This window comes from Eschrichtius robustus, chromosome 10, assembly GCF_028021215.1.
Source record: "Eschrichtius robustus isolate mEscRob2 chromosome 10, mEscRob2.pri, whole genome shotgun sequence".
Lineage (NCBI taxonomy): Eukaryota > Metazoa > Chordata > Mammalia > Artiodactyla > Eschrichtiidae > Eschrichtius > Eschrichtius robustus.
Genome location: NC_090833.1, coordinates 118173287 through 118194757, shown reverse-complemented (window position 1 = coordinate 118194757; position 21471 = coordinate 118173287). Strand labels below are relative to the sequence as shown.

General features: G+C 39.2%; 1 protein-coding gene across 1 annotated transcript in view; it reads left to right on the top strand.

Moving 5' to 3' along the window:
* ANXA10 (annexin A10) overlaps positions 1-19071 on the top strand; it is a 49098-nt gene extending 30027 nt beyond the window's left edge. Inside the window, exons 6-14 of the mRNA XM_068554041.1 lie at positions 2059-2172; positions 3840-3930; positions 4945-5024; positions 12237-12290; positions 12378-12471; positions 13143-13238; positions 13755-13813; positions 16552-16674; positions 19003-19071. Coding sequence (XP_068410142.1) covers positions 2059-2172; positions 3840-3930; positions 4945-5024; positions 12237-12290; positions 12378-12471; positions 13143-13238; positions 13755-13813; positions 16552-16674; positions 19003-19071 — 780 coding nt within the window. The remainder of the gene's footprint in view (positions 1-2058; positions 2173-3839; positions 3931-4944; positions 5025-12236; positions 12291-12377; positions 12472-13142; positions 13239-13754; positions 13814-16551; positions 16675-19002) is intronic.
* Positions 19072-21471: the final 2400 nt, after the last annotated feature.

The window sequence follows — 21471 nt, the reverse complement described above, 5'->3', positions numbered from 1 at the left end:
CACCATATGATATCATTTATATGTGGAATCTAAAATACAACACAAATGACATTATCTATTAAACAGAAACAGACTCACAGACATAGAGAACAGACTTGTGGTTGCCAAGTGGGAGGGGGGTGGAGGAGGGATGGAGTGGGAGTTTGGGATTAGCAGATGCAAATTATTATATACAGGATGGATACACAACAAGGTCCTACTGTAGAGCACAGGGAACTATGTTCAATATCCTGTGATAAACCATAATGGAAAAAAACGGGAAAAAAGAATGTATATACATGTATAACTGAGTCACTTTGCTGTACAGCAGTAACTAACACAACATTGTAAATCAGCTATACTTCATTTTTTTAAAAAAATTTTTTTAAATACCTTCACAGAAACATCTAGAAGAATGTTTGACCAAATATCCGGGTGCTGTGGCCCATCCAAGCTGACATAAAATTAACCATCACACATGGCATCTGAACTCCTATCTCCATGCCACTCGTCCTTCCTTGTGTAACTGTGTCTTCTGTCCTCTGATCCTGTAAGGCCATTCTGATGACTTATCTGAATTCTTAGAACTCTCTTGAACTACTGCTTTAGGATCTTATAAAGTGAAACATGAAGATCAGAGCCTTCGAAAGCATTAGCTCACATTTTTACTTACGCTATGTCTGGGTTTATGGGATGTTGGTCCTCTTGAAAACAGAGACCCTGTGTTATTTTTCTCCAGCTCCTACCACCATGTCTGGGAAAGAGTAGAAATAAACACCCATTGAGTACACTGCCATCTTTCCTTCAAAAAAGATGTATTGAGCTCGTGTGAGCATGAGAACAAAGGCTTCACAAGCTCAGATGTTCATGTCAGCTTTATCCATTGCTATCACCTGTCTCCTAATAGCACCTTCAGGACTATTTGGTGAAGGGATTAGAAACAGTCGATGGTGAACAACGAGGGAATTAACTAGACTACCAGCTCCATGAGGAAGCGATCTTATAAGTCTTATATCTACTCCAAGCACCTGCCACAACTCCAGACACATATTAACTGCTCATTAAACAAATTGCACTGACCTGGGCGAAAATTCAATAGATTCTCTCTGTTACCAATTACCACCTTGTGGATGATGCTTTTATTTGTTAAAAAAGAAAACCCACACTATAGGAAACGTGCTGCCAGATTATACTAAATAAAATGAAAACTATGACTATTTCGTTTTTATTGTAACAAAGCTTATTTATTATGCCTTATTGAATTATATTATTGAACCAAGTCAGAACTAAAATGTTGTGTATTTCAACATAAAACTGAATATACACTATACATTTTAGCAAGAAATGGTAAATTTTAAACATCTTTCAGATATCTTTGTAACCCTACAAAAAATAAATTGAGCATATATGTTTTTAAACATCCACTCTACATGAGTAAAAGGAAAGTCACACTAAAATGATCATTTCATGCTCTTGTACCTGTATTTCAAGGCCAAAAATCCAGCACACTTATTTTTCTTTTTAAGCATTTAATTTTCAATATTTTCAGTAAGTGTATTCATGTGACTATTTGAAGAAAGTTCTAAGACTACTTAATTCATTTATACAAGCTTTTTGGCAATAGTATAACCAGAAACTCTTTGCTAAAAGACATTGCTATAATGATAAAATAAAAGGCATATTTTCTTTAAGGACTTTCTTTCATTAATTCCACACAAGAAAACTAAGCACTCCCAACTAAAATGCTTTCAGGTTTCAAATTTTATTTATTTTCATAATGAGATGAGAAGAGGGGTCGGGTTGGGATTAGGGAAGGAGTTATCCTTCCGTGTTTGCCTGACTAGAATATCCATACAGATGATGGTTCATGCAGAGATGTCATCACATCAGTCATTTTCAAACCCTCAAGTCCACGATCTCGTGTAACCCACGTACACACGTGCGAACTAAAACCAGACTAGTTATTACGTGAAGTGACGTGGAAAAGGAAATCGTACTAGAAGACTTTCTGCGATTACCCCACTTCTCTCATAAAATTGGTAAGCGATATAATGAAGGTATTTGTTTTTCCCTCCACAGGACCTGGTTAGTGACCTGAAGGAGAAGCTTTCCGATCACTTCAAGGAAGTCATGGTGGGACTCATGTACCCACCGCCCTCCTACGATGCCCACGAGCTCTGGCACGCCATGAAGGTAGAGGTCGGATGCGAAACTATTTCCATAGTGCGGGACCTGCCCTGTGACGCTGCTACGCGTGATCAGGGAGGGGAGGGAACTTCTGCGCAAAGAAGAAACAAAAGAAATGCTGGGGGGGGGGGGGGGGGCGGGTGTCAGGAAAGGGGGGACCTCCAGAGCCCAGCGGCGGGATCAGTCGATTCTCCTGTCGTGCAAACTCAGACCCACCAACCCCGCTCTGTGCCAACCTGCCAAAAGGAAAGCTTCCGGGGCTGTTTGGATTTGTCTCTCCCCAGTATATCTTCATACATTAAGAGGAAATATTATAATTCATGTGAATCTCTTTACACTGTGGTAAAAATTGGGCTCATCAAGTAATGAGTCGGCAGTAATACTGAGTCAGAGACAAAATATAGGTGGCATCTTTATTTCTGTGACTCTAAATCAATCCTTTACAAAAACTATCGCTCAAATGTAGCAAAATGTTACTTCTGAAGGATCAGAACAATTCTTTCTTACAGGAAAGAAATTAACTACAGATTTGTTAGAGGTTTGTTGGCTAGGGATGGGGGACAAAGGGCTTTTCACATCTTTCCAAATGCTGATATGAAACACCTGCAGAGCTGCTGCAATCATTCCAATAACAATGCCTGCCAATGACCTGATTACCCTGGTCTGGGAACAGTGTGTGACTCGAAAAGGGAAAGGGAAAAAAATTATGGAATCTGGATCTTGGCCATCATATTTGTAGATCAGAATAAGCCTTATGTAAAATATGAATTTCAACTATTTTTTTTTTACAATTCCATATGTGGAATTTACTCAGTTAAAATTCAGTGAGTAGATATGAATCTCAAAAGTATTGAATCTTTTTTTACTATTTAAAAAAAAATTTTATTGGAGTATAGTTGATTTACACTGTTGTGTTAGTTTCAGGTGTACAGCAAAGTGAATCCGTTATACGTGTGCATATGTCCACTCCACTCTTATTTGTTTTTTTAGATTCGTTTCCCATATAGGCCATTACAGAGTATTGAGTGTTGCATAACGTCAGTCCCTACCTCTTGCAAAATGATGTGACTAAAAACTATAAGGAGAAAGTCCTATGTTACTGTTTAGATGAAACTGTTACATTGTATCAATGTCTCATAGAATGGAAAGGATTTCTGAAGCTTTCTGAAAAAGATGTGTTGTCTTTAAAATCACCATCAGAGAAGAGTTCATGCCTATGGCTGAAAGAGACTACAGAAAGTACCCAGTCCAAACGTTTAGGCAAACGGTGCAGAAGTCCACATCCAGGGAGAGGCAGGGAGACGTCTCTGAAACATCTTTGCAAAATTAGAGACCCAGGGTCAAATTCGAGCTTGCCCAAGAATTGATATTCTAGCAGGAAAAGAATCAGTGTCATGAGCATTGTTCAAACATCTTTTCCCACATTATTTAGAAATGCCCATGCTGTTTTACTCTATGAAGGAACAGAGTTTCAGATAATATTATCTTCTTGGGACCAAACAGCTAGTAAGTAGCAGAGGCAGACTGAACTGGGCCTGTCTTTATCCCAAACATACTTCCTTGCCCTCTGCCACCTCTCAGAACACCAGGGAGGCTGTATCCCTTTACTGCACAGACTGCACTGTTATTTCCAGCACAGATGCCTTTATATTTCTCTCGCTCTGTCTTTCTAGGGAGCAGGCACTGATGAGAATTGCCTCATTGATATATTAGCTTCAAGAACAAACGGAGAAATTTTCCAGATGCGAGAAGCCTACTATTTGCGTAAGGAAATACACATTTGTACATATGTTTTACACTCATATAAACTTTATATTTTTCAAATAACACGTAAAATATTCCAGTTTATGTATTTTAAAGAATTTTCTAAGACACTCATATGTGAAATACCACTCACTCAAGACTAATTACTTCACTAGGTAGAATCGATGATTAGGGTACTAAAAATGAAACAATTCCCTAGACAATCAAGTTAAGCGGACTTTCCAGGAAAATAATTACTAGTTTCTATGATGTGGGTGTTTACATTAGGACAGCAAGTACCTGGTACAGTGGCTCAGGGAGCATCGTATCTCTTACCTAGGAGGGACCAGGTATAAAGACAGAACAAAGCAAAGCGCGATGACCGCTCAGCGAATTCTACAAATATGGGCAACTACTTCAATTTACATAAACCTCATAATCACTGCGATCCACCTCAGAATCAGATTTTTACGCATTTTAAAAGTGGAAAGGTTAACTCTTTTCATTTTTAAAAAGGCTTAATGCCTTAAGTTCCATTGCATCATGTATTATGTGACATTGAACTGTCAAGAAAATGTTCCAGACAATCAGCTCTATTGCATTCAAACAAAAACAAGACTTTCCCGAGGGGAGTGAAGTAAGACCCTTCACTGAAAATATTAAGACAGGACAAAGACTTGGGAAGAGCTGGGCTGGGCAGTGCGCTAAGGAAAGAGAAGGCAGAATTCTGAATTTTAAAGATTGCAGAATGCGAAATGATTCTCAATGTTGTTTTTCAGTTTTGGAATAGACATAGTATTTTTTTTTTTAAGAAAACAGACCTGGGCCTATGTTACCATTGCTGTCAAATTACTTGGGTGGACTGTTTATTGGCTTCATGTGAGTAGAATGTGGTAAAAGACAAAGAAATGTCAGCAGATTAGATGTCTCCTCACTTTCCACTCATACGGGGGAAGTAGCGCTGACCTAGGCAAGCACAGCGATACGTGGTTCTATCGTAAACCAACCCTCCAACATGGGCGTTCTCGTACCCAGAATACAGCCGCGACCTGCAGGAGGACATTTACTCAGAGACCTCGGGACACTTCAGAGATACGCTGGTGAACTTGGTCCAGGTATGAAAACTCCAAAATTCACACCATTTTGCACTATTAAAAAGAATAGGTATGTTTCATTTTCAAAAATAGGACAGAAAACTCCAGTTTAACAGTGAATTCTGTACAGTAACAAGTACTGAATGCCAGCTAAATTCAAGGCACTACGATAGAAACTTGGGTTGGATATAGAAACAAACAAATATGAATAAGACACCACCTCTGTTCTCAAAACAATCTACTATAAGTAAAATGATTATAATTGTCAATAAATGCATAAATAATTATATATTACAAGGGTGTTAACAGATTAAAAATATTACGGTTACAATTAGTAGAATGAGAACATCGCCTAAGGCCCCAGGGACCCAGGACCACACCAATAGGTGAATAGTCAGAATCACCAGATGAGAGTACAATATACAGAGGGATCCAGGAGCCTCACTTATGACTTTAAATTAAGAGAATCTGGATTATTGAAAATAAAAACTAGTTTTCCCTTCTTACCATCTCTTTATTTCTGTAATTCCATCTTCTCCTTGACTTTGTGTTGACCAAATCAATCAGACACACCCTCAGTACCTGATGAAGTGATGCAGGAAACGGGAGAGGATTCAGCAGGAAACAAGGGGCTTGAATTTAGGCAAGAAAAGCTATTCGGTTCCTCTGTGTTATCACTCAGATTGTTGACTAGCCATCTTCTAGCAGGGAGAGCAGTGGATGGAACTCTTGATGTTGCGGCCCAGGTTATAGAACTTATAGAATGAAAGAAAACAAGGGAACATCAGGTCAGGAAAAAGATACAGAAAATCTCCCAACCACTCCAGAAAATAGACCCACAGCCATATGCTAATTTTTCTTTCTGAAATTGCAGGTTCAAACTTTCACCTAGAGAGAGTTCTTTTTTTTTAATTCTACAAAGTTTTTTTTACAAAAATGAACAAATTTATTTCTCAAGTTAAAGTATTGTATTACTTTTCACAAGAAAGATAAAAATTAAGAATTCTTTCTACCCTGTCTAGAACTAGTCTATATACAGAAAATAGTTAAAATGAGAAAATGACTATTGATAATGATTTTTTTTCCTTTAAAATATCAATGGCAGTGTGCAAATTTAAATGACTACTTCATTTTCCTTCTTTTCTGACTGGGCAATTTTGCTATCTTCCTCATTCGGGGTGGATTAACACACCCAATCAAACACAGGAGGTGTGGTTTCTTTAACGTGTGTTTATTGTGATTAAAAACTTTATACTGTACTTCACAATAGTCTCTATAATTTAAGAATGAATAAATATATCAGCCAGATTAGAACACAAACTAACAATTCCATTCATTGCCAGGCAACAAGGATTTAAGATGTTTTTTACTCTTTTTTTTTGTGCCCAAGTTATTGTCAGTTTTGAATTAGAAATAAAGAAATCCAAAAGGAAAGATTCCAGAGGAAGCAAGTATTAGCTGCCCCAGACGGAGGAGAGATTGGTGACTAGGGCTGGTTGGATTTCTTCAAATTGTTCAACTGAAAAAAATGGCACAGTACTGAGCAAATCCACTGACCTTTCAATTAAAGTAAAAATTCTATTTGTAAAAACAAAATCAAGAATTTGCTTTCTTGTTTAATTTGGTTTGCTGTGGTTTAATTTGGATGTGCATGGTGTGGCCGCATAGTTCATAAAACTGCCTGTATCAATTCATCAAGTCCTATTCTGAAGATTCTAATCTCTGGGATGAGAACATCAATAGAGAATAGATATCGTCCAACTTGAGACTTCTGTGTAAGGTGTTGTAGAAATAAGCTTATTTAAATTTGTGACAGAAGTTGAGTCGTTATAGGAAAAAAAGTTTTTAATAATCATTATTAATATTAAAAATAACCTTACTTGGCAACATGTCAATTGAATATTTTCTAACTTGTCAACGTTGTAAGATTAATTAAAACATTCTCTCGATTTAGAAGGGTCTCCATCTCTTGGTCTTCTAGGACTGATGCCCCATAATGTAAATTAAAACAACAGTTTCCAGTCAGAAATTCGTGTCGGCATTAGTACTGCCGCTAATAAAACCAAAAGTCCTATTATAAATCCACGAGTTGCATCTTAATAGCAAACACGTTTTTACTTTCTTAGTATCCAAAAAGAAATTTATTTCAATTTATTAAAGAAATATATTAAGCTTTCTAGTGAGACAAAAAATATATTTCATTAGGACTATTTTGCATTCCACTAGGCCTATATCACAGCCCAGCCTCTCCTTCCAAATTCAGCTTCTTTTCTCTCCCATCCACAGTTGATCCCCAGCACATCCCATAATAACAAGAATCTGTTTTGTAAATAAGTTCATTTGTATCATGTTTTAGATTCTACCTATAAGCGATATCATATGGTATTTCTCTTTCTCTGTCTGACTTAACTTCACTTAGTATGATCATCTCTAGGTCCATCCATGTTACTGCAAATGGCATTATTTCATTCTTTTTTATGGCTGAGTAATATTCCATTGTATATATGGACCACATCTTTATCCATTCATCTGCTGATGGACATTTAGGTTGCTTCCATGTCCTGGCTATTGTAAATAGTGCTGCTATGAACATAGGGGTGCAGATATCTTTTCAATATGTGTACGTGTATAACTAAATCACTTTGCTATACACCTGGAACTAACCCAACATTGTAAATCAACTATACTTCAATAAATTTTTTTTTTTAAAAGGCAAAAAAATATAACAAGATACCTGCTGGTCTCCATCTCAGAGTCAGCTCCCCAGGGGAGCCGAATGGCTGCACCCCGTCCCTGGGAGCTCAGATGGGCTCCGTGGCTGGCCTGACGTTTCACGTCTGCTGAGTGAGAGACTAACCTGAAAAGAGCCCCAAGACACCATACCTCCACCTCCACTGTTAAATGTGATTGCTCCCACCTCCAACCCCATCTGATTGTACTCCAGTTCTACTTCTATTTGGTAAAATTCCAATGATCAAGTACTCAAATAACCTCTCAGAATCTCTGCACCTCGTCAAAGGTTATGCTACAAACCCCCTAAAAGTAACTGACAGCCAAGAATCAGGATCGCAGTGTGTTTTTATAAAGCAAAGCTCTTATATTTCAGGAAAAAAACACACAGTTCTGAAAACTAAACTTGAGAGAAAATAAGTCACAAGGGTAAAAAATCAGTGAACGGTATTTTCCCTTGATGTAATAGGGCTATCTATCTTATGCACAATTGCAGTTCCTTTTTCCTGAAAATTAAACAATAATGCTTTATTTTTGATAGAGTATAAATGTGAGGATGTGTATTTGTACATATAATATTATTTGTATAGACACACATATTTTAAAATAATACACAATTTATTTTATCACTGGGTTTCACCTAATTTGGATTATGACTTTACAGGATAAAGTATTACTTCTTAAGTTCAATTTCTAGAGTTGGAACTTAAGTGTGTGTGTGTGTTTAACCTTGAAACAGCTCTTCAGAGCAGTAAAATTGTCCTTTCAACATAGAATATAAAAATTGATGGTGACAATTCCACATTGTCTTGATTACTGGAGCTTTATAGTAAGCTTTAAGTTAGGTAGTGACAGTCTTCTGACTTTGTTCTTCTCCTTCAATATTGTGTTGGCTATCCTAGGCCTCGCCATATAAACTTTAGAATCAATTTATTGATATCCACAAAATAACTTGCTGAGATTTTGATTGAGACTGTGTTGAACCTGCAGATTAAGTTAAGAACTGACATCTTGACAATATTGAGTATTCCTATCAATAGACATGGAATGTACCTCTAAAAAAAAAAAATTGATGGTGAAGCAAGACCTAGATTTTATAAGAAGCCAAGGGAAATTAATGAGGTTTACTTAAATATTATGTACTTACAAGGTTTCATAGTATATTCCCCTTAAAATGTAAAACACAATTTACGAGTATAAGATAATACATATTTCAAAGAAAGCACTTAACTCATAATTGAAAATGGAAGTAAAAAACTTATATTTCAAGGTCAGGAGTCCCAAGTAATGCTTAGTAAAATGTATAATTTCTCATAGCTGTTTAAATATTTTGAAGTCTGACCACTGACTTCTGACTTCTACATTAATGGCTCTTCCTTTTGGACCTACTGGTTTAGGCTTTGGATCAGTAAATTTCCAAGAGTGGAAAAAGATGCAACGTTAACTAGAGAATTGAAGAAGTCCATCACTTCTGACCACTATCTGTGGTGTACACCATTTCAGAGACTCTGTCTAGACATCTTACAAAAATAGGTGATGAGTTCCAGCCAAATAACTGAGGGGCACTGTCACGTGACCAAGTTCCTTCTACCCTCCAGCTGGGATCCTTATTCTCTCTGCCCCTATCTCTCTCTATAGATAGATGTTTGATAGATGGTAGATGATAGATACATACATACATATATACATAGAGAGATGATAGATACATAGATAGATAGATGATAGATACATAGGTAGATAGATATGTAGATAGATGATAGATACATAGGTAGATAGATAGATAGATAGAGATATAGATAGGTAGACAGGTAGATAGATGACGGATAGATAATAGATGGACAGACAGATAGATAGATACTCTGTGTAAAACAACCAGGTATATATCTATGTATCTTTTGCTCTTGGCTCTGAGTCAGTTGTGTGTCCTTGGGTTTATCATTTTGCTTTCTTGAGATCCCAGACATTTACCCTGTAAATTAAAGGAAGTGAACCCATTCTGCTCCATTCCCTCCCAGTACCCATATTCTAAAATTCTTCAGCAATTATAATCACATCCTCTTCCTCCCTCTGCATCTTCACTTTCAGAATCAAAGGAAACACCGCCCACGGCTTTCATCTTTTTGACATCATGAACATTCAGATACACCTCCTTTTTGTGAATTAATAGAGATTGAGGGAATTGGAAGCTTTAAGGTATTCATGAAACATGAAGTGTTTAAATTACTGCCATACTTTCTGGGGAAAAAAAGAGCTTTTAATCTATAAAGAATTTTCCAACAGGGCTATTTCTAATAAGAAAACCACTCAACCAGAACACATTCTTCTTGAAAACTAATGCCAATCACTGAACCGACTCACAGCACTTCCTGTGCTTTTATTAAACCAGATTTACAGATCTAATTATCTGTCAAATAATGAAAAGTTAGTCACTTAAAGATCAATTAATCCATATGTGCAAATCACACTGCAGATGATAAATGTTCCCACAGACAGAAAAAATGGAAACTGTCCTCATCTTGGCTGTCAGGAGTCTCCCCGTGATGCTTCCTCAGACTCATGCCCTGAGGCCTCTGGGGATCTTCTGTAGCCACTTTGCTCCTAATACTTCCAGCCAGATTTTAATTCCTTTAATTTCTTCCTTTCACATTTTTATTTTGCCCCTAACCCCAATTCTCATTTATGCCGTTTCTCTGGCATTTACATCACCTACCAGTCTACTGTCTTAGGCTTTTTATATGACAAAATCCACTTGCTGGGAAAAGCTAAATCCCACAGTAACTGATTCACATTTTTTTAATCTACCGGTCTGCTTAAAGTGCTTTTGGCAATTAACTGCACAAAGAAGTAAACAGCTGGGCACCATCTCAAGTTAAATGTCCCAAAATCAAATCTCTCACAAAAATTTCAGAACTGCAGAAAATCCTTAAATATTTCTCACAAACTTTGCATGCGTAGGTGTTTACTTAGCTACATCGTTTGATTGGAAATCACAAAAAACACTTCAATGATCCAGAAAATCTTCCCGTTTCTACTAACTGGTGTTTCAATTCTGCCATCTAAAAGGTATTTCTTTAACTTTCCTTCCTTCGTTTAGTATTGATTCAGTGAATATTTCTCAAAAGCCTACAACGTGCCAAGGGCAATTGGGAATTATCAAAAGAGACAAAGACCCCAGTCTTAAGAAGCTTGCATTCTAGTCGGGGGATGCAGACAGCTAAGAAGAAATCTAATAAATTGGTGCATTTCACAGCATGTTAGGTGATGAAGGATATGGCAGGGCAGGGGAGGGGATGGTGGGTAGGTTACAACGTTGCACAGCTTGGTCAGGGCAAATCCCATTGAGAAGACGAGACTTGACCAGTTAAGCTGGTTAACTTACATCCCTTTTTCCGTCTCAGTTTGACCAGAACCAAGTAACCTTTCAGGATGGTTCAGCCTCACCCTTGCTCTCTCTGGAGCCTAAGACTCCCACTGGTGCCCGGCTGTGTCCTCCACAGGGTTCCAGCCAGCGCGGTCTGTCTCACAGCCCTGACCTGCTGGAAGGGTCTGCCCCACTGCGGCCATAAACCACTCCATCCGTCAGGCTCCGCTGCCGGCTTGTCAGCCAGCAGGCAAGTTCCTCCATCAGGAGCAGATGGGAGAGTTGGGGCCCATTCGTGCTGCTTCAGGACTGAGATGAACTCAGGAAGGTGTCTTCGGGGCCTCCGCTGCCCTATCTTGCTCTGTCACCGAGTTCATTTCCAGCGTCTGAAAAGACAACAGGAGCAGGAGGCAGTGTACTCTGTGTTCTTCCAGCAAAGTCAGAAAAGAAAACAAAAGCATTTCCTCCAGATCTGGACCCAGAGGAAAGGAAGGGTTAAATAAACTGCCTCATCCCATGTCTCTCCTACCTTTCTGCCCTCTTGTCCTCATAACCCTCAGGGACCAGAGGGTCCTGCATTAGTGAGCTCGCCTTCCCTCCTGTTTGAAAGGACTTCTCTCAGGGCAGCTTGGCCATGTCTGTTCTTTCTTCATATGATAAAGAGGCAGGAGTGAAACAAATTTACAAAATACTCTCACTGCACACATTCTGGATTTCATGGTTATTTTACTGTTGCCTATATGCGATGTTACAAGTCAGAGGCCGAGCATTAACTCACGCTTTCTCTCTGCCTTTTCCTTCTGACGATGTTAAAATCCCGTCTCTACCAGCCGGCCAGGCAGTGGGCGCTGTTTGAAGGGGTGGGCGGCGGAGATACCGCCCGGGGAATTGGAAAAGCAAAAAACTTGTCGATTCCTTTGAAAGATTACCTCGGCTACAAAGAAAAAATGAAAAGTGCCCACATTTTTAAAAAGACCTGCATTGCATAAAGTACCCAAGAAATGTAGACTAACTCCGACTAATGATAGAACATTCTTAGGAGTCTCCAGTGTGTTTGGTGGCTCAAAGATTTGTGTCCCGGTAACCCTACTAAGTTGTCAATTCAGAGCACTTACAGAGAGAACCCTGTGCTTACTTCACAGGGAACCAGGGAAGAAGGGTACACGGACCCTGCCACGGCTGCCCAGGACGCCATGGTAACGGGCCAGCCCTGGGGCGACCGCGGGACCTTGGGCACGCCAGCCTGGGGCCGCGGTGCTACCTGGCGGCCTGTGATGTTTCAGGTGCTGTGGGAGACCTGCCAGCAGAGGACAGGGGAGCACAAAACGCTGTTGCAAATGATCCTGTGTAACAAGAGCTACCAGCAGCTGTGGCTGGGTAACTGCCCTCTGTTCTTCACAGCTACCCCCTGATTAGAGAATAAAAAGCAAGTAGGTAATTGGGAAAGGGGGGTGTTACATATGAAGAGAGGAAAGCCAGTTATCTCAAAGGTACCTCTTTGGGGTTATGTTTATACAGACGTGCCTCATCTAATAACATTGCTAAGGATGAAGTTCCTCTAGAATTTAATTTTGCCAATAATTGAATCACATAACCTTTCAATACTAAACTTTTTAAAACCACCTCTGTTTCTGATGGAGAACTTACTCACCTATATGACCTGTCTCCTGTTAGGTGCATCATATGTTGTCTTAAAAAGAATATGGTGAACACAGGTTAACCAGTCCGTAATGAACCAAGGTCATTATTACTGAAGTCGTGATTTGTGTGAAGCTGCCTTATTGGTCTTACAGGCGCTTTGTTCGACTTTCCCCAAACTGCTGTACCTTTCTGTCTCCCTTATTTTTTAAAATACTTTTTTTGGTTTTTTCTACTATATATAACACACAAAAGTCCATAAAAACATTTTAAAAGATGGCCTACTGCTACCCAACACCCACCCCTATACTTTACTTACCTTCACTGTGTATAAGCAATCAAATCCATGTTTGCATTTTAAATTTATAATATTCATAAAATCTCCTTTGAATTATATCGATTTGTTGAAGTTTTCCAGGAATTTCAAACTATTTCTGGGCAAGACATAGTAGATGCCATTAATGAATGTTATGATGGATCCTTTCAACAGCTGCTAGTTGCAATTGGTGAGTAATAATGTGTTTGGTACAGTGAATGCTGATTAGCTCTGATTGAATTAAAGACGCATGAGCAAGCTCTTGATTGAGTCACTTTCCCCTGAATTTAATTATTTAGACAGAATGTTAACTCTGTAGAGGAAACGTGCATCGGCTACTGATACAATGCACTAAACTGGCAAGCTAATAACTTTCAGGAACCCATGCCCTTCCTAACAGCTGTCAACTCTCACACTAGGAAACCTTGAATTCTCAGGTAATTGGGATCTCCCACCTTTAAATTCATCTTGTACATACTAACTTCCTTTCCCTTGTAAAGAAGGTTATGGTTTTACCGCGATTCTAAAGGTTGACATTTTAATACAATGTACAATGAGGGATCTCCCACAGAAAACTCACAAAATATCAGTCTTCCACGATTGTAACTGGAAAAAAAAAAAAAGCGTTCTCACTGTTTCCCAGATTTTGAAGAAAATATGTACTGTCACTCCCAAACTTTCTTCTTTTCTCTCTGATTTTTCCTAGTTCTCTGTGTTCGAGACAAACCAGCCTATTTTGCTTACAGATTATATAGTGCGATCCATGTAAGTATGAGCCACGTATTTTTTTTTCTTTATTGAAGTATAATTGCCTTACAATGGTGTGTTAGCTTCTGCTTTATAACAAAGTGAATCAGTTATACATATACAATATGTTCCCATTTCTCTTCCCTCTTGCATCTCCCTCCCTCCCACCCTCCCCATCCCACCCCTCTAGGTGGTCACAAAGCACCGAGCTGATCTCCCTGTGCTATGCGTGAGCCACGTATTTTTAAAATTTCTCCAGAAATCATGTCTACTTTCTCAAAGGACTAGTTTTACTTCAATTATTTAAATATTGATTCCCATATCTGAATTGTATGCAAATATATTAATTTCAAAGAAAATATGCTCCAGTGAAGAAATATATTATACACCAAAATGAGACCCAACAAATAAAGATAATGCTCTGCTTTCTGTATCAGACAGAGCTACCTAAGAAGTATTCCTTGGGGCCTCTCCCCCCAAGGAGAAGTGCTTTAGCATTTCTTAGCATCTGGAGAAACTGGTAGGTCCAAATGCTTTTACCGCATATGAAGACCACCCCCTCATACTCAGGCAATTACACAACATATGGCATCAAGCAGAAAATGTCAAAACATTACAAACTCTCAGAAAGAAATGGCTGCATTCCTGAACTTTAAAAACACAACACGTGAGTGGTTATTTTTAAACATAAAGTATTATTTTAAAAGACAGTTAAAAGGAGACAGCTAGACAACAATAAACTCTAAAGCTATTTTTGTAATTAAGTGAGAATGTTTTTTAGTTTCAGGTGATAGTCAACTGCACATCTTTGGTGCATTCATTTTCAAAGAAACAAACACTTATGTGCATGAGACAATGCATATCTCATCCACAATGTGCACGAAAATATTTAGAAAATGAAAAGGTCTCATACAAATCACTATACATGTCATAGCCCTGAAAACTCAAAGAAAATCATTAAAAACAATTCAGTGGTACAATAATTTTACAGGAGTGTTTTATCCTCAAAGTAATTGTTATAGACCAACTTCTTAGAGGTAGCCAGCAAGCTTGGATAATATGCTAATCATCAAGAATATTTTATTTATTGATTTTTATTGATGTACAAGTATTTTTTATCAGGTACAAGAACTCATGTATCCTCAGAACGCAGGATGAAGATCAGTGCCCACTGTCCTCTGCTTCTTTTTTATTCTATTTCCAAGAATAAAGGTGGATTTGATTAACTGTATATTTAAAAGTGTACTGGGCAAGGATATTGGATGACATCAACCGTTTCCTTCTCCAGCAAAAAGAGTAAAGCTTCACTTGTGAATGACCTTGGGAAAATAATCACATTACTCTGATTCCAATTATGCCCAAAGTGAGGGCCAGTTATCCTAATAATAGATAAAAACTCTACCCTTGCTGTGTGTGTCAATGCAAAAAGGAAGGTATGTGTACTCACGAACAGTTTGCAGGTACAGCAGAGGAGTGTATATTCCAGTAATCAGAGTGTTCATATACAAGGGCCTCCTGCCAATGTCAAGTATTGTTCAAAAGCTGTTTTCACCAGCTCTCACCAAAGAAAATCTCTGTTTTTCTCCAGTGTATTCTAAGCGAATGATACACAACTTAAATATGGGAAGTTGGTTGGATCATTCATTTTCATCACTTCAAATTATGGAAAAGTTTGTTAGTAGGTCTATACCCAAAACATTCAGACATCAAAAATTAGCTGCTGCTTCCTGGCCAGTGGATGTCACCAGTACTCCATTTGAACAGACAAGTTGAAATTGCTTTGTGAAGCGGTATTCGTTCCGGACCTAGTACACAGAAAGGGATGGCTGTGTATTTTTCAGTACTGGAGGTTAAATCAGCAAATATTTTGAGTACCTGGAATTCTTACTTTTACAGTTTTCCACAATAAGCAGACGATAAAATAAAAATATAATTGCCGTCTCAGAAACGCTGACGTTCATCTAACAGAGTTGAGACCCACCTCCCAACCCAGGAAGAATTTTTACCTAGAAAGAGCACATGATCAGATTTGCATCTTAAAATGCAGCGTTCAGGAGACAGTGGGGAGGTTGACCAGGTTTAAAAGGGAGAATTATAGAGTCTCAGACATAGAAAACAAACTTACGGTCGCCAGGCAGTAAGGGGAGAAGGATAAATTAGGAGATTGGGACTGACATATACACACTACTATGTATAAAATGGATAACTAATAAGGCCCTACTGTGTAGCTCAGAGGACTCTACTCAACACTCTGTAATGGGCTATATGGGAAAAGAATCTAAAAAAGAGTGGATATATATATATATATATATATATATATATATATATATATATATATATATGTACATGTATAACTGAATCACTTTGCTGTACAGCAGAAGCTAACACAACATTGTAAATCAACTACACTCCAATTAAAAAGAATTTTTTTTTTAAATAAAAGGGAGGATTATTGCAGAGTCAGGTGAAGTGATGAGGGCCAGCATCAAGGCTGTGACCCTGGAAATAGAGATTAGAGGGCATTTAAGAAGCAGAGTAGATGGACCACTTCACTGTGTGTGTACAGTGTGGGGCGGGGGCGGGTCACAGAGGGGAGGCAGAGTCTGAGTCAATGCTCGTGGGTGGGGGTGCCAGGGCTTGAGGGATACAGGACCAGGAGCACAGGGCCACAGAAAAGAGGATGAGTCGATTTTAGAGAGACTGACTTTAAGGTGCTGTTTCCTTATTGTTTTTCTCCCCTTGGCTGTGTCTTTTAGGACTTTGGTTTCCATAATAAAACCGTGATCAGGATTCTAATTGCCAGAAGTGAAATAGACCTGATGACCATAAGGAAACGATACAAAGAGAGATATGGGAAGTCCCTCTTCCATGATATCAAAGTAAGTCTCCTATTCGTGATTTATTTGCACCCATATTTGATCCTTTTCAAAACTGAAACAAGAGCTGTAATTTAAGTAACTTCACAGTGGAATCTAAAATGTTAAATATTCTGGCTGGGATCATCTACATTAGTAGGTCAGGCAGCCTTAGTGCACCAACAGGTGAGAAAAATCCCTTCACCTCGGTGACAAAACTGATTCCTCTTTGATGTGTTTTAAGCAAAAGTCATTGGTTTGTCATGTAAACTATCCATCCCATGATGATGTGATGAGGCTCTACGACCTAAATGCCCAAGAATGATGAGCACCAGGAAGAAAACGTTTTGCAAGAAGAGCCCATTAATTGTGAAGAGCTTTCTGAGATCAGCTCTCCTGTGTTGTCACAGGAGGGGGCAGCCAGTCAGATCCCATCACATGGGTGCAAAATTCTGCACATTGCCATCCCATGAGCCCTTGAAGCTCATGCCAAGAAGCAATGACTCAGAAGTCAACAGGCCGGTGGTTTCTTCACTCTGATACACCTAAGCTTTAGCCTGGATTTTGATAAAACCTAGCAAAGAATTATCAGAATATGTAGGACCATCTATGTAATTTGGGGCACCCCATGGAAAATGAAAACATTTGACCCCTCGTTCAAAAAAGTATAAAGAACTTCAAGATGGCACCCTCAGAGCAGTAACCCAAGCACAGGGCCCTAGAATGTATCTTAATGTATATTTTGCACATAGCTAAGTCCTGTTACCTTGTCCACGTAGTTTCCATTGAAATTTTCAATTGCATAAAATAGCTTTTTAGTTTATTGAAAGATACGGAAGAAACTTGACAACCCAAGGAGCAAGAGATCACACAACCCAGAAGACCTTGTAGGCCCTCAGGAAGCTAAAGTGGTTTCCAAGAGGAAGGGGTTAATGGAGAATTTAAGAGACATCTTCCTCCTTCGTCTTTGATAAAACTCTCCTTACAGCCACCTTCAAAACCTTAAACTTTTAGTGGTGCTAAACATTTCTCATTGAGAAATGCATGTCATAAATCATTTTCTAAATGAATAAACTAGTTCTAATACCTATACAGCAATTAACGACAGCCACCTCAAAATCTACTAACATTCACATATGATTAATGCAACTTTACTATGTGCATTTAAAGCAGTGAATTATAATTACACAACTTTGTGTAAGAGAACATGGATGTGAGAGTTGACTATTTTTTTAAAATATTTCAGCTTACTTTTTTTTTTTTTTTTAAACTTTGGGTTTATTTATTTTATTTATTTATTTATTTATGGCTGTGTTGGGTCTTCGTTTCTGTGCGAGGGCTTTCTCTAGTTGCGGCGAGCGGGGGCCACTCTTCATCGCGGTGCGCAGGCCTCTCACTGTCGCGGCCTCTCTTGTTGCGGAGCACAGGCTCCAGACGCGCAGGCTCAGTAATTGTGGCTCACGGGCCTAGCCGCTCCGCGGCACGTGGGATCCTCCCAGACCAGGGCTCGCACCCATGTCCCCTGCATTGGCAGGCAGACTCTCAACCACTGCGCCACCAGGGAAGCCCAAGAGAGTTGACTTTTAACAAAGATAAGTTTTATAATTCCTTTTATTTATTACTGTCATTTTTTTTGGAAAACTTGGAAACTACGGAAGCATGATAAAAGGATTAAAATGGCCCTAATTCTCCACCACAGATAACCAATAACAAAATTTTTTTGTACATGTTTTCTTTCAAAAAATGTTTTACTACCTAAAGAAATATTTTTATTAAATCATGGATCCCACTGTAAAAGTTCTAAAGTACATAAACTACCCCACATTATTATTTATTGCTTTTTACTTTTTCACTATTATACATAATATTATGGTGTATATTTTGGAGCATAAGTCTTGGGCTCATCAATAATTGATCATTATTTCCTTAGGATAGATTTCTTGAAGTAGAATTTCTGCATTAATGAGTATAAACATTTTTAAGCCATCTGAGGCATATTGCCCAATCTGCCCTCCAGACTCTACACTGATTTACAACAATAAATGAGGACACCTCTTTCAAGTTGAGGAGAAGATTTGATTCTACTGGAAGTTATTCTTCTTATAAAAACACACTAGGGTTCCATCAACTTTATATAATCTTCGTTCTATTGATTATAACCATGGTATTATTTTTCAGTAACTTCCAGGGAATAGTTCTCACGGCATATTAAATATTTCGATGAAAAAAATAAATAATTTTTGAGATGCTAACGGCCCACGGTCTTTCATTCTATAGTTCAGAGGAATTATGCTTCTTTTCAGAAATACTGTGACACTGTATTTCAAATACATTACATTTTCTTCTTTTCAGCATTTCGCTTCAGGGCATTACGAGAAGGCTCTGCTTGCCATCTGTGCCGGTGATGCTGACGATTACTAAGTAAAAAGAAGGATCTGGAGGATGCACTCGTTTTCAGAGACACGTCAAAATATAGATTCTGTGATTAATGTGCATTGCTAGTAGCATTATTACAAAACTATAGAATCATATTTTCTTTTCTCTCTTTAAAATTATTCCAAGAATAATTATTATCAATAGGTCATTCAAGAAAAACCTATTGACAAAAGTGTATGAGATTGGATTTGCACATAGCTAAATCAGAAATTCGTTAGATTGCGTGTAACAGAATAATAAAAGACATTATTGCATTGAAATATGTTATTTAATGTGAACCGTCAATTCCCTACAAGGAGCGGGTCTGCTTACAGCCGTCCCAGCATGCTGTGGGAGGTGAGGGAAACGGGGTGCATGGCCATCCCCTTCCCCACTCGAGACTCTGGACAAACGTAATAAAGCCAAAGTGAACATCTCAGGCCCCTTTAAATGAAAATAAAGATATAAAACAGCAGAATACAGCCAGATATATAGTTGTCAAGCTTAGCTGTGTAAGAGACTTAGATGGAAAAATAGGCATGTGTGTGCACACGTGTGTGCTTGAGTGCTGTGTATTTGACAACCACTCTGGTAAAGGCAACATCTCTAGCTATTGCTGTTCCTGGCATTAGTGCCTAGCCAGCCACTTGCCCAGGCAACGTCAGCAAAGTCCTGGCTCCTTGTTTGTCTTCACTCCTTAACATCAGCATCAAAGCCTATCTGGGAAATAACTGTACGATTTGTGCCATTAGTCAAGGCTGTTCCCTTCTGTGTCTGAAGATTTGGTAAATTAGGAGCAGCAAAGAAAAAGTACTCACTGAGTCAGATTTGGGGGAGAATCTAGTTTGACGCCACAGTCTAGCCAAGAGCAAAAGCAGGGACAGAGATGGGTGAGCCCACGACAGAGGGATAAGCTCCCAGGATACGCAGGGGGGACACACAAATGAGGTCACAGAAAGCAGCAGTTAAGGAAGGCAAGCAAGGCAAATGTGGACACCCAGGCAATAAATCTAGACGTACTGGTGACGCTGGCGGATGTGCTTTATTCCACGTGGAACGCTCTCAATGGCTCACAGCCTAGTCTCTGTAGATGTGTCCCCACTGGTCTCAGGGACATGGAAAATGTGCTCAGAACCTGGGGTCTGCCTGGGGGAAGAACACAGGACGTTTAGAAACATGCAATAATTAGACATCCGAAACTACTTTCAAGAGTTCAGCTCCCTGCTACAGTGTATGATGTATAATTTTAACGTGGGTTTTATTTCTGTCTTTAAAAAAAATCGTTAGCATTTCAAGCCAAAGTGGTAATTGTTTGAGACATTTAGCATAGCTATTACACAAGCTAAAACTCTTAAAAGAAAAATGTTAGAATTCCTAATGAGAACTTGGACGTCTAACGAAAAACTTTCCACCCTAAGATATCTTTATATAAGTTGTTCAATAAATTGTGAAATCTATACTTTAGTTAAGTAATATCTTTTACATCTCTAGCGCAGCATGAAAATCAAATCAAAAATAAATCTGGGGCTTCCCTGGTGGCGCAGTGGTTAAGAATCCGCCTCCCAATGCAGGGGACAAGGGTTCAAGCCCTGGTCCGGGAAGTTCCCACACGCCGCAGAGCAATGAAGCCCGTGCGCCACAACTACTGAGCCTGCGCTCTAGACCCTGCGAGCCACAACTACTGAGCCTGAGTGCCACAACTACTGAAGCCCGCGCGCCTAGAGCCCGTGCTCCGCAACAAAAGAAGCCACCGCAATGAGAAGCCCACGCACCGCAACGAAGAGTAGCCCCCGCTCGCCACAACTGGAGAAAGCGCGCACGCAGCAAGGAAGACCCAACGCAGCCAAAAATAAATAAATAAAATAAATAAATTAATTTAAAAAAAAACAAAAACGAAAACAAATCTGGACTTAGGTAAGAAGAGATTTACTGGAAAAGACCATTGCAGTAAGTGGAAAAGCCTACTGCAAAGGGAAAACACTCTGACCGTGGGATGTGCAGGGGTCTCAAAGGTCAGCAGAAAAAGATCTTCAGTTTATAGGGATCAGTAAACAAGGCTGGAAATGATCAGGTGCGGGGGAATGGGTGTGTGTGGTGTGACTGCACAGTTGGCCTCACAGTGACCTGGGGTCGGGGCAGGGACAGGTGATCTGGGGACCCCTCCGGGCAGCTTTCAGGAGGAGCCTAAGGGTGGATTAAAGTTCAGGGACTTGCGGGGCGGATGGGAGAAGCCTGACTAATACTTGGTCAAGTTAGCAGGTATTTTGTCCAGTTGGTCAGCAGGAGAAATCAGTTCAGCTAATCCTTTATGAGACAAAGCATGGGAATTTGGAGGGTGTGTTGAGGATGGTCATAGGGAACGAGGGGTTGTGTGCAAGCCTCCTCTTTGTCATGCAGGACGGGGCG